This window comes from Idiotropiscis lumnitzeri, chromosome 9 (genome assembly GCF_059441095.1).
Source record: "Idiotropiscis lumnitzeri isolate Australia: NSW breed Sydney's pygmy pipehorse chromosome 9, RoL_Ilum_1.0, whole genome shotgun sequence".
In the NCBI taxonomy this organism is placed as follows: domain Eukaryota; kingdom Metazoa; phylum Chordata; class Actinopteri; order Syngnathiformes; family Syngnathidae; genus Idiotropiscis; species Idiotropiscis lumnitzeri.
Window position 1 is genome coordinate 7,140,715 of NC_142399.1, and position 13,310 is coordinate 7,154,024.

Here is a 13,310-nt window from a genome sequence, read left to right on the forward strand (position 1 = left end):
CATTTCTTTTTATATTCTGTCCTGGGTTAATTGGAGCCTTAGCTTTGTCACAACCTCCAAGCTTTACACTGGTTGTCTTGATAATAAAAGTAATACAGCTGTGTGACCACAGGCTAATTTCAGCAACAACCACAGCAGAAAACCCCTCAATAACTCTTGATCCTTGGGGGTGATTTCACAAAAGGATGTACCAAACACACGAGTAAGACACCAGGAAGCTGTTTTTATTAAAAAAAAAAAATAATCCAAAATATATTGCTAAATATGACGAGAACCTTGAATCCTTTACATTTAACATGAGGCAAATGGTTGTAATATAGCTGACATTATTTCCCTGCGGTATTATGTCATTAGTCCACATGGGTCTGAATCATTAAACGGGGAGATTTATTTTTCAATCATTGATTTCCCATCACAGAACCAGCAGAGTGGGAGAGCATCAGCGAGACCTTCATTGTCCAGGTATTTAGATCAATATTTTCTTTCATTCATGGCACAGCAAACGGTGTTTTTTCAATATCCTGGAAATTTTTCCTAAATATGTACATTGTGTTGATGTTGTCAAGGCCTTTAGGTTGTCATGTTGCCTAAACAGAATTGCTCTTGTTGGTGGACAAACGTCAGCCGTCGCCAGCATGCATGTATGTATTGAGAAATCCATTCATTTGGAGTCACTTTATTAAGTACACCTAATCCAAAACAAAAACTGTAGCTCATCTTGATAACAGAATTTAGCTCTGTATAGCACAAGCACCTCTCAGTTGCATTCTGTTATCCTATTATGTCATGTTCATAGAGAGACGCAGTTAGAAATGGGTGTTTGCGCCGTTGTGGGGGTAATCACAGCCCACAGATCCCCTATTCAAAATGAAAAGGGTCTCTTGAAACATTGGTTAAAGGAATTACAAACTACTTTTGTTTTTATGGTGTGTGTTCCACAGAAGACGTACGTACAACTGGTCGATGTAGGATGTTGTGTGTTTAGCCTCTAGCACCAGCTGTTGTTCTGAACGCAAACAGGAAACAAGGAGACTTCTAAACTTGCGTTTTTTTTTGTTGTTTTTTTTTTAGGGTAAGCACTCGTCTAAAATGGCATCCAGAGAGCTTCTCGCCTGATTCCAGGTCAGCCGTTGTGTGTTTAAAATTGAAGAGTCATCCATCACTTGTTGATTATGTGTCTCCTACACTCTGGTCATTGATCTGGAATTAACATGCAAGATGCTGAGGCATCGCAAACGCTGTCGTGTGTCGATCCTTACCTGTCAATGACAACAAATGTGACTTTTATTCACCTCATGCTTTAGCTGCACCATATCATTTTGTCATTTCCCCTGGAATCTGAGATTCCTTTTGTGGTTGCAAACCACACTACCCCTCACAGGCCACAACATTAGGTTTACCTGCACAATCCAATGATCCTGAGCTGTTGGGGGGTGGGGTGATTAGGTGAGGCTGTTGCCTTAACGATCGACTGCCCGGAACAGGTCCGGAGTAGAACCACAGGAGTCTGCCTGTGGTGCTATTTCATTAAATTGATTCTCATACCGTTTTAACCAACATTCTACAGGATCATACCAAGTGCTGAGTTCATATGAGACTCTCTTGTAATTAATTAACCACAATAAATCTGGCTTGAATTGACATCCAATATCAAAATAGTATGTAAGCCCAGCAGAGAAGGCCTTGACTGCCTTTCACTGGGGGAAAAAAATCAGTTCATTTTATCGTACATTTATAGTGTCAATCAAAAGTGGTCCCTTACAAAATTATACAGGCATGTTTATACTAAGTCCGGCGATGCAATTCTTGAAAATGGCCAACTAGCTAAGGAGCTTTGTTGGCGTCAGGAATAGTAGTGTATTTATTTGTTGTTGTTTATTTTTTCCCCTTATTTTTCTAATTTTAAACAAGTAAATTAATAACTGTATGCAGTGTGTCCGTGTGCGTCATCGCCCGCCCTACAGTAAAATACATAAAAAGAAAAAAATCATGAAACACGAATTTATCATTCAAGCCCTATTTTTTCTCTCGGAGGAGGTTGCGCACAAGGGCGCGAGAGAGGGCGAGCGAGAGTGAGACGGAGAGAGAGAGAGAGAAGGAGAGAAATAGAGAGAAAGAGTGAGAGAGAGAGAGAGAGAGAGAGGGAGAGAAATAGAGAGAAAGAGAGAGGGGGGGGGGAGAGAGAGAGAGAGAGAGAGAGAGAAAGGGGAGGTGCTTAGGTCTACTCAGCTGCTCCTCTTCAGTCCCATTAGCGACCAGAGGATGAATGGAGTCACACGTACTTTTTTGACACGAGGACTGAAACGGCTGTCTGGAATATAAAAAGGCTGGATTATTATTCTTTTTTAAGTATATATATATACTGTGTATATTTATTTTTGGCACAGTGTTTTATCTAGCAGTAGCATTCCTGGATTTATCCGCCTTTCTTGGAAGCTGTTGGTTTTGAAATGGCTTCGGGAGAACAGCTGGGTCGTGTCGAGACATTTATGGATTAACCTTTATTTTTTTTCTTCTCCTCTCCCGTCCTCTCCTCTTTCTAACTTCCAACCAAAGCCGCCGAAATGCGCCTCTTTTTAAACCAATCAACCACATGAGTGGAGTCTAAAGCAACGCTTCACGTTCACATCCATCCCTCCCCATTTTCTTTCCATATTCTGCAATCAACGTGCTGGTAAAATATGGAAAGTGAGGTTTTTACCCCCCTGCTGGAGCACTTCATGCTGTCGCCTCTGGTCTGCTGGGTAAGTTTATTCTCTAAATACATCACTGAACTCAAATTGCAGATTTATTTGAGTTGTGATTATTATCCCCCTCCCTTACGACCCCCCCCCCCCCCATCTCTCAGGTGAAGACAGTGGGGCAGCCCACGGTGACCGATGGAAGCAAACTGTCGGAATATGTGCAATTGGTGGATGGAGTTTACCTCAATGAGGTCATGCTGGATATGTGAGTATACCCTGAATGCCAAGAGTCATGGGTGGGGGTAAAAAAAATGGTTGTGTGCGCCTCAGGGGGGGCATGTGATTAAAAAGTCACACGGGTTGAAGTGATTTTTCTATTGGCTATGAACAGGGGCTTTGTTTTGACGTTTTGTGGAGGGTATGCGTGTGGGAGAGGGGGTGCTCCACCTCTGTTAATATGTTATAGGTGACGCATGGCTTGACTTGATCATGTTTGTAAACATAAAGCATTTAACCGGTTATGAATGCGCTTTGTTATTGGGCTGAATCAATTAATTGAATAACTTAAATAATTTGGAAGTTGGAGATCATAATGCACCTGTAATAAGCACATTTGTATGCAAGATGCTACGACCTCAACTGATGCCCTGGCAGTCAACGCGACTGGCTAATGGTTAGTCAGTAAGTTACCCGTTGCTCACAACAGCTTACTGTAGACTCTTATTTGCGGACACCCACGTCACTCACCATTCCCGCCTTTTAAAGACAAGCACTTATTCAAAGTAAAAAATATAGTGAGAAATTTACGGATGGTCACCAAGTGGACAACAATAATACCTGTGTCACATTTTGTTGTTTAACAATGCAAATTAATTTTTTTGTCCCAATAGGACAATCGATAGAATAAGAGATTCTTAAAATATTCAAGTGGTGAGACTCTATTAGAAAAGGTGACATGCTCTTGTGTTCATCCATAGTGTACCTAATTAAGTGTCCAGCGAGTGTACAACGCATAGCCCTTCCACGCTTTCCTCCCCCGCAAGGCACACATCAGCCAATTCTTGAAGAAAGCTTCTAGAAGCTGTCTGTGGGGAACGAATGTAGGCTGCGCACAATGGGGCCTCGTATGTGGGCCACTCTTGGGTCAGGCTGCAGACAATTATCGCTGGGACCCCTTGGAGCCACGCTTGGAAAGAAGCAGTAGAATTTCATAGTTTGGCCTCAGCAAAGGTCAGAGTTGGTCCTCAAAAAACTAATTTTGGGGTCTTCTTCCATTAAGTTTACAGTATGGAAGAGTGGTCGAGTTGTGTAGCTGATTGTGTATAAGCAGGATCAAAATGGATGAATTGACCTGTCTTATTATCTCGGGGTTCATTTATATCAAAAAGTTTGGTCGTACGGTGGACTTGATGTTGTTATTTCTGCCTCACAGACGAGAGGTTCTGGGTTCAAATCTCATCTCAGTGCTTGCTTGTTTTCGCAAGGTTTGCCTACAATATGCCCCCAGCTTTAATTACTCATTTCCTTTCTCTGGTTGGCTTCTTCATCCAGAGGCTTCCGCTACCGACTGCTACTTTACTCTCCCAAATTGCCTGGTTATAACATTAACTAAGTCACATTAAGATGTTGGGGCGGGGGGAAAAGTGCAGTGGGCATGAAGGTTCAGAGCTTGGCAGCTGTGTGCCGCCTGACAGGAAGTGGCCAGTCACAGCCAGCTTTGTGTGTTAGTGTGCGAGTGTGCTTTTTTTTTTTTTTTTTTTTTCCAAGGCTTCTATGTCAGCACGGGACTGTGTTTATGTGTGCGCGCGTGTGTGTGTGTGCGTACATTTGTTTTTGCAGTCAGGCAGCTGTCCGTGGTCGTCTTGGCAAGCCATTCTCACACTCGCGCACGCACAGCCCACTGTGACGGTCAGATTGTAGCGTTTATGTGTCGGCTCTTTGTCTGTTCACTCTTTATTAGCGTGACAACACCAGCTTGTTTAATTGGCCAAATTGGAATGCGTCGCAAGCGAATACATTTATAGATCTCTGTTTTGCTGGTTGACTATGGTGGTGTGAAGGCCAAGGAAAAAACAATATTGTTGCTGGAAATACAACATTTGTCCTCGCACAGTTTGATTTGATAACTGTGTGTAGTGATGCATTGGTGCCTTGAGATGTGCGGCAAATTACAAGTTTCTGATTTATTTATTTTTTGTTTGTTTGTTTTGACTCGGGAGGAGGCACGGTGGAGGACTGGTTAGCACGTCCGCCTCACAGTTCAGAGGTGAAGGCTTAGATTCCGGCTCCGGCCTTCCTGTGTGGAGTTTGCATGTTCGCCCCGTTCCTGCGTGGGTTATCCCTTTCCTCCCATAGTCCAAAAACATGCATGGTAGATTAATTGAACACACCAAATTGAGTTAGTCCCACACCCGCGACACTCGTGGGGTTAAGCAGCTTGGCTAATTCGCTTTGACTTGCACCCAAAAACTTGAGATACAAGTGATGTTTGTATATATGTACAGTTGAAGTTGATGTCAAACAAAACAAAGAGAATTGTGTATTTAAAATAAACACAAAGCCGCCGCTAGCTTAATGCTAAAACATAATGGGGATAGGCCATGCGCGGGCACCTATGTGGAAGTATTTTAACCCTGTAAGCGACAAATATTAGACCACAAACCGTAAAGCAACACATGTACACAGATAGAAGTATTCCTTGCAGGCATATATTCTTTATCCTCTGCAAAGAATGAAATGTAGCGCGTCATACTGAGAAATGAGTGTTTTTGTACTGTTTATTCGTAAGTCTGTATTGTACTGCCCGCAGAAGGTGCAGCACAATAGGCATTGAATTGAAGCAAAAAGTGCGACACAAACGGTTTCTTTCTTTACATTCTATTTATAACTGTTTTTGCAAGCTACATTCAAGAGTTTATTAGAAATGTGATTCAGAACAGATCGATAGTTACTCAATTCCTTTTAGGAAGGAACTCATTAGTGTCGCAATATTGCTGTTAGTTTCTCATGTTTACACTGTGCTTTTATGCAAAAAGCTGTTGCAACACAGTTTTAAAGTGCAATTCAGCCATCGTCCCTACAAGGGTGACGTCCAGAGGGCAGCGGCGGGACGTCGGGATTATCTAACGGTTTGCTCCCGACGCCCAGATGGCAACCCTGCCACGCTCCCGCCCTCCCCCCCGCCTCTGTCCTCTCATGACCGCCATTACCCAGCCAATTAGAAGACCTCCTCACTGCTGTCAAAGCAATTAGCTCGCCCACTCTATGAGGTGGAGCCAATTTAAAAATGTTGACAGGATGACAAGAGCCCCGGTGAGACACTGGATGCTCACTGGAGTTGTTTTTATTTGGATACAATGGGGAATTTTCAAAAGGACGTGCCTCTTAAACTTGCCTGTTATGCCGCATGTCAAATTGATCCAATTTAAACACACAAACAAAAAAAATAAAGCACAAATTCTGGATAATGTTTAAAAACGGAGATTGAAACTTATTAAATAATATTTAAAAGAATGGATCTTTTGCAATTTTTAGGACCCCTGTTAATACATGGAATTAATGTTGTATAGTAAATGCTGAGAAAAGGTGAGCTATTTCCTGCGTTTTCTGCAGTCTTGAACGCAGCATCGGTTTGTGATCTTACCGCAGTGGTGCCAAGAACACGCGTGTGTAATGATGTACACAATGTCGCTCTTTGATAGTCGCCGTTGACTCCATAATAAACAGAGGCTACGTTGTGCTAACGCTAGCAACATCCATACAAGGCGCCGTTTTCGTTCCTCGTGTGGAATCAGCGACTTGCTTCACGCTCAACTTATTTTTACCCCCTGTTAGCACTTGTTCCTTCTTTCCCACTTTCCTTCCTTTGCGCCTCATCTCCTCTGCCCTTTCCCGCTGTCTTGTACCCTTTCTTGTTTTCTTTGAGCTTCTGTTTGGGGAGCTCCAGCTGACATAGTTGAAATTCCAGCTGCAGGAGGGATGCAGAGATGCTGCTGCTGAGATGTTGCAAACACCCCCAAGTCCTCCACTGCTCCTCCATTGGCAAAAGCACACAGTAGTGGGCTGTTCTTGGTAATCTGTAAGGAAGTGCAGACTCTGACTTTTATCTGCCATATCTAGCAGTCGTCTTTGTGTCTGGCGTTAATCAATAAATTGTTTTATGTGAGCCTTGAAAACTGCCACAACCAAGGACGTGTTAAAGCGCAAAGAAATGGTAAAACGTCAGATGTAGTTGTTTTTTTTTTTTTTTTTGGTCACTTGCCTGTCGAGGTTCATTGTCAAACTAAACATAAAACAAAGGGAATTACACATTTTGTATATCCAACAGTCGCATAACTTAGCTTAATGTTAACACACAATGCAAAACGCCATACGGTGTCTAACGAAGCAAGCATCCATCTTACGCAACAGATATTTGAACACAAACGGCCGATAACGATACTCACGGCCATATATTCTTTATCCTCTGTGAGAAAATATGAATATTGCTGCAGCTCATTGAGCAGTTAACGGACATCTTCATGTGATGATGATGTTGATGATGATTATGCGCCACATTAATGCAAACTTGAGCAGCAGGGGTTGCATTTAAAACGCATTAGGTACAGAAGTGAAGTGCCAACCAGATTCAATTGTTTTCTTTTATGATGAGGAAATAAGAGCTCGCTTTATGTCAGTGAGACACTATCCCGCGATCCCATTTGCTCTGTCTGGAAGATGAGGCAATTGCAGTTGATGATGACTGTCTTGTCTGCAGTCCACTTTAATGATTGAACTCGCTTCCAGCGTTGGAATTCAAAGAATGGGTTGCCTATGGATGCAGTGGTAGAGTGGAATGGAAATGAGGCAAAGGGGGGGGAGGGGGTCCATGAAAAGTCAAAAGACAAGGAAATTCACAACATACCAAGGGTCACATGGTCTGTTTGTGTGGTTCTACTGTCACCATAGAGGACCTTCTTGCTCTCCAAATATGCCAAAGGACTTCACAGTACTTTGCATGTATCCGTACGTATATCATAGAAAGAGTGGCGTCACAAAATGATCAGTGTTATCATTATCACACATTAACACGTTGTTAGAAATACTCACACACACGCTCTTGCTATGTTTGGACTGACTCTCGCCCAACACGTGGCCAAATGCAGCCTGTCTTTTTCCCTTTTTGTGCGTGTGTGCGTGGCTGCCCGCACTGACTCTAATGCAGCCTGTCATATATGGGTTAACACTACTCTGCGAAGCACACAGCCAATCAGAGAGCGAAGGAAGCCCAGTGGCTGCTGAATTTGGTCTCAGCGGCCATTCGCACACAAGCGACGCAAGGTTTGGCTTATTGACTGACTGTCTGTCAGTCTTGAGCCGTCTCTCCTTAATCTATTTGTCTGCCCAAAGCCTTAAGTTTACTTTATCAGCAGGAACAGCAAGGGGGTTAATATCTGGGATTTTCCCCACACGCCTTCTGAAGAACTAAATCCTTATTTTGTCGCCTGGTGTACCGCAGGGGGTTGAGTTTGCACAGCATCAGCACTTGTATGGAATTTGGTCTACCTGGCCTGCCATGTTCTCATTAAGAGACACATTCCTTTTTTTTTTTTGTCATTTGAAGCAATCCCTTGGTGTCTTTGTTAATGAGTCTTTGACATTTTGGGAAAATATACAAAGGGTGAAGAATTACAGCCCATTTTACGTCGCACTCAATATTGAGTATGAATTAGGTTACCATGACGTAATACTCATCATCCATCAACGGCCTCGGTTATCTACTTAATAAGACCCAGTTTGAAGTTGTGGAACTGCTTCTTGTCACTAATTCTTCTGTGAAACGGTTGATAAAGTTGAGAAAAAGCTTTCGTTGGGATTTATTGGGACACGTATAGATCATGATGCTTGCAACTTGGTCAAATTGATCCAGGAATTTTATTGCTATTCCCGACAAACGTGAAAATTTTGATTCAGGTCTGTGACTTTTTTTTTTTTTTTTTGCTTTTCACATGAGCCTTAAGTGTCATGGAATGCGCAAAGGCCACCATTCTTTTGCATTTTTTTCCCTTCTTCTCACACACACACTCGACACCCGTCACCCTCCTCGCTCTGACAGGATTACAGCCTCCACTTTTTAATTAAGGGGTTAAATAGACCCCCCACTCGGTAGTCCTGAAGGGCCCACGTGGATGTGTGTGTGGTGCGAGGCAGGTCATGTGACTGCTAATTCAACCCATTAAAAAGAGCCCTGTGTCTCTGATTAGCATTAATGGCGTTGGGCATCGGGGCGAGAAGCGGGGGGGGGCATCAAAAGACTAATTAACGCATCCGTAGCCACCGCCAAACAAGGTCTGTTTTTGTTTCGAATTGAAATTCTCTCCACCGTTGTTAGCAGCTTGTTGCTAATTGCGAGCGAGTACAAGTTATGTGCAACCTCATTTAAATTTAATCAAACAAACAATCAGAATTGCATACATAATATAACATTCAGACATATATTTGCCTTTGATGGTCCATAGATGACAATAAAAAAAATGCCAAATAACAGACATTTGTCCTTTATTATTATCCCCACAGTATTACACTGCAATTTATTTTACAGTGATGTAACCTAATTCACTTGTAGATTTGTCTGTATTGTTCATGAAAATGTGCTTCAATCTACACTGGTGACCCATATATGAGGGTCAACTAGCTGCAAGTGCGTGGGGGGAGGAGATGGCTGGCTGTGAACAAACGCACGCATGCATGCATGTATGTGGTGACTGGCGCACACGTGTTGTCATGCGTGCCGTGTGCGTGCATGCCTGCATCTGTGCTTTCCGTCATGTGCGGTGCACAACGTAACAGGAGGCAAAGGAGGCCACTTTTAGAACAAAAGAAAGTGAAACGATACCATGTCAACATGTTACGGATAAGTCATAATAAGAAATAAAAATCCACAAAACAAAGTTTGTGTTTTCGGATGAGCTTTGCTCTCTGGGATAATTCCCGCAGATATGCAAATGAATGCTTTGGAAGGCACTTTGCAATGAATGTGGATGCGCGTGAATGTGCAGAATGTTCTCAAGGCTCACTAAAACGCGATAACGTCAGTCGTCACGCATGCTAGCTTGGGCGACACGCTTTGAAATCAAGTCAGGTTTAGCTAAATTATGTATGAGGACGTGAGGAAGTACTTACAAGGTACCGTAATGGGCACGGATTTTCTTTTAATTGTTGGATTTATCCACCCTGCGTCTTTGATGTCAGCTGTGGCAAAAGATTCACTGCAAAGACATTTAAAAAAAAAAAAAAATACACTCATACAAGTGCTGCTGATGGACTCAACTCGGGCTGAGTCACTCAATGTGCATACAGGCTAATGGGTTAGCCTCTTAACCGACAGACAACTTTACAGTACTCATCCACATCACTCACCGGACCAATCACCTTTCAAAATTCATATACACTTAAATTTCAAAAGGCTCACTTTGAGGGTTGAAGAAGTGTTTGAAAAAAAATCTGTACCTCACATGCACCTTGTTTTGTTTAATAATGCGAAATGCATTTGTATCCAATTACTCGATTAATCGGTTGACTACTCTTTTGTAAAACGGGGTACTTCATTTGCAGCCCTCCTCTGGGTTTCAACATGGAACATGGACGTTAATGCGGACTGTGATTGAATGACATTCTTTTCTAACTTTTTCCACCAGAAATCCCAAGGCCACAGTGCAGAGCACTGTCAAGAAGGTTAACAACGACCCCACGCTGCGCATCCAGAACCTTTCCATTCTCATCAGGCAGATCAAAGTCTACTATCAGGTAGGAAAAAATAACATTTGTGTTTTCAGGCACCGACGTGTTGTCATCATACAGTTATAAACCAATGGCTAAAGATGACACTGTTTTTTTCCAAGCTTTGCCCATGCTTTATTTTAATGTTTTGAATGTGATAACATAGCCAGGCAGTCCGAGGTTTCCCACACTCGAGACCATGACCCATATCCTTAGGGGCCGTGCTGAGGCTGCGGAAAGGTCACTTACTCATCTAGCAAAATGCTTTCAAAAGAGGAGGCATGAGTTGCATCCTGTTGTTAAATGTACACATATAGCAGCCGACGCATTTTTGCGTGTTTAATTGGGGTGTGTTTGTGTGTGTGTGATAAAAATTAAATATAGGGGGAATTAGTGCATAAGATTCACAAATTCGACATTTCTGTCCCCCTTTTAGCTCCTTGTGTTGCTGTCAATATATTTAATATTACGACTATCTCTTCTTCTTCACTAGAGGGGAGCTCAAAGGAGACTAAAGATTGTTTCTTTTAACACCTCTGCTTGGTTAATCTCATTGAGTGCTTGTTGTTTGATGAGGGCCACTACAAGCAAACAATGAACCATCGTCCGTCTGTGCCGCTTGGTTTAATCCTCTCTGCTCATCTCGCGGGTCGCTGGGTTTTAACCATACCACCACTTACGTGTGTCTGCAAGCTCAGCTTCACAGGGACCACCGACAGGTTAAAATCCCGCCACGCCCCAAAACAACACTTCAGGGACTTAATAGCCGCTTTCATATCACACTGCCTTCATGTCAAATTGGCGTAACGGTAGAGCTGGAATGACGATCGTTTTCAGTCAGAATTCACTCCAATACGCTGTCTGCTGCTAGGTCAGGATTGCAGATGAGAATCTCAATCTCCTTATTTCGATTAATAAAGTTTAAATAGAAGACCAAGGTTGGCTCTTATACTTATAAGATGATGGGACAAGATGAGGAAATATAGCATTGTTCCCCCACCTCCACACTTTTGGACGGATGTTGGAGCGTCTGTGGGGATTTTTTGTCGATGGATGCAAGGTGGAAATAGATTGTTGACCAAAATGTCTCACAAATGTGAAGAATTAAGATTCAGTGGTCAGTAAGAGCCCGAGACATGAACCGCAGATTGAATGATGGATAGGTTTTAAAACAGGATGTTACCAGCGCAACCTACTGACCCTGTTTGCACTTCTGTTGTGTTGCTGGTCAACAAATTGATCAATTTAAAAATCTAGAAAAAATATTTTCAAATGTTTTTTTAATAAAAATGTAAAGATCTGTTGATTATTTTTTTTTCATTTATTTATTTTTTTTTTTTCGCTGACTAAGACATGTCAGGGACATTTAGTACAATTCCGAAGAATACCACTCAGATTCCGTTCAAAAATGAACTCTACCTTCCGACATGAGTTTTCCTCGTCTCTGGTTATCCGCATGAATAGGCCAAGTTCTGCTTTCCTGTGGTGATTTCAGTCCCTTCCCATTTTTTTCCCGTTTCCCGAGCCGCATGGCTGCAGACGGACCCCTTCTGCTCTCCAAGCTAATGGGCTTAACAGGTTTGCAGTTTACTGTACTGCTCAGCATTCCGAGCCCGATCGTATCTGCTGCTTACTGCGTAGGCTCGACTGCCTTCTCCACGTCTTGATCTTGTTTTTCAATTTACATGTTGATCTTTGATGGTGAGCGCCTCGTCGTTCAAGCCAATGCCCGGTAATGCACACGTGGGCAAAAAGTGCTCTTTCTTCAAGGCTTTATTGAATTCGACTCTTTCTACTGGTGTCGGGAGAAAACCTAATTCATTAAACCCCGTTGGAAGCACCCAAGGCAGACACTTGTAGACCCTCTTTGTCCCAACCCTCCCCCATTTCCTGCATGTCTCTGCTCTGCCCCTTCGCTCCCATAAAAAAAAACAACTCTACCCTACTGCATGTTGATGCCCTCGTCAGTTTCCAGCAATCAAGTGGCAATGCAACCAAATCCCAATATTTTACATTTTAATTGACAAGTGTCTGATTCTAAAATAAATATAAAAATATGTTTGCCCCGCCCCCCTCTTTTTGTTTTTTAACAGTACACAATATCTAATTGTTTTTGCTTCATGATACTTTTCTGTCAGCAAACATGCGAGGTACTGTTTCTTGTATCTGGTAATTCGATCCACTCCTACAGAGTTAAACGTTTTTAGGTTGTGTTTAGGCAGATTGCGTAGGAGGCCTTCAACGTCTAGACGGGCTTCTTCACGCTTTGATTTAAGAGTATGGTGAACAGATCCTTTCCAAGCAGATGTGATCATATTACCAAGAAAGCGCGCTTCCGCCTCCCTATGACCTCAGTTCGTCGTGTTTGAGCTGCAGAGCGGAGGTTTCATCTCTTTTCAGTTTCAGGGCCAAATATAAGCTGGGCCACGTTTTAATTTAGCGGCCTCGGTTTTGGCTTTCTCCGGGGGCGTGCGATTATGCAGCTCTGGCCAGCTGAACTACATTCTTGTCTGCTTTTTTGTGGTTACTCTCATGAATCGGGGTCCTGTGACACATAAAGCTGCATTCCGTCTTTCTGTGTTGCAAGTTGTTTGGATCTGTGGTTGAAATATGGTATTTTTTATCGCATTGTCTAGAAGCCTTGTAGATGTTGCTTTTGGGAAATAAGAAGGGGTCTTTATTCTTGTGGCCAACTCTTTGCTTTGGGGTATGTTGTCTAAAGTTTGGAACTCATAGAGGAGGAAAAAATCTGGTGGAAACTTGATGATTGATGACTGACTGACTAATAACACAAAAGTGGGTACATTTTCTTGCCACTAGGGTGGTTTGACTTTTTGTCCTCTGTACCAGTCGCCTTTTTGGCGACAT

At 42.7% G+C, this 13,310-nt stretch overlaps 1 protein-coding gene across 8 annotated transcripts in view; it reads left to right on the forward strand.

Moving 5' to 3' along the window:
* Positions 1-2,246: 2,246 nt before the first annotated feature.
* Positions 2,247-13,310, forward strand: part of ccdc88ab (coiled-coil and HOOK domain protein 88ab) — a 48,227-nt gene continuing 37,163 nt past the window's right edge. For all 8 annotated transcript variants that reach the window (XR_015845024.1, XM_088304351.1, XM_088304353.1 and 5 more), the window contains exons 1-3: positions 2,247-2,744; positions 2,849-2,949; positions 10,361-10,469. Coding sequence is in view for 7 of the 8 variants with exons in the window: in XM_088304351.1 (XP_088160477.1) it covers positions 2,682-2,744; positions 2,849-2,949; positions 10,361-10,469 (273 nt within the window). In the remaining variant the exon portion in view is untranslated. The remainder of the gene's footprint in view (positions 2,745-2,848; positions 2,950-10,360; positions 10,470-13,310) is intronic.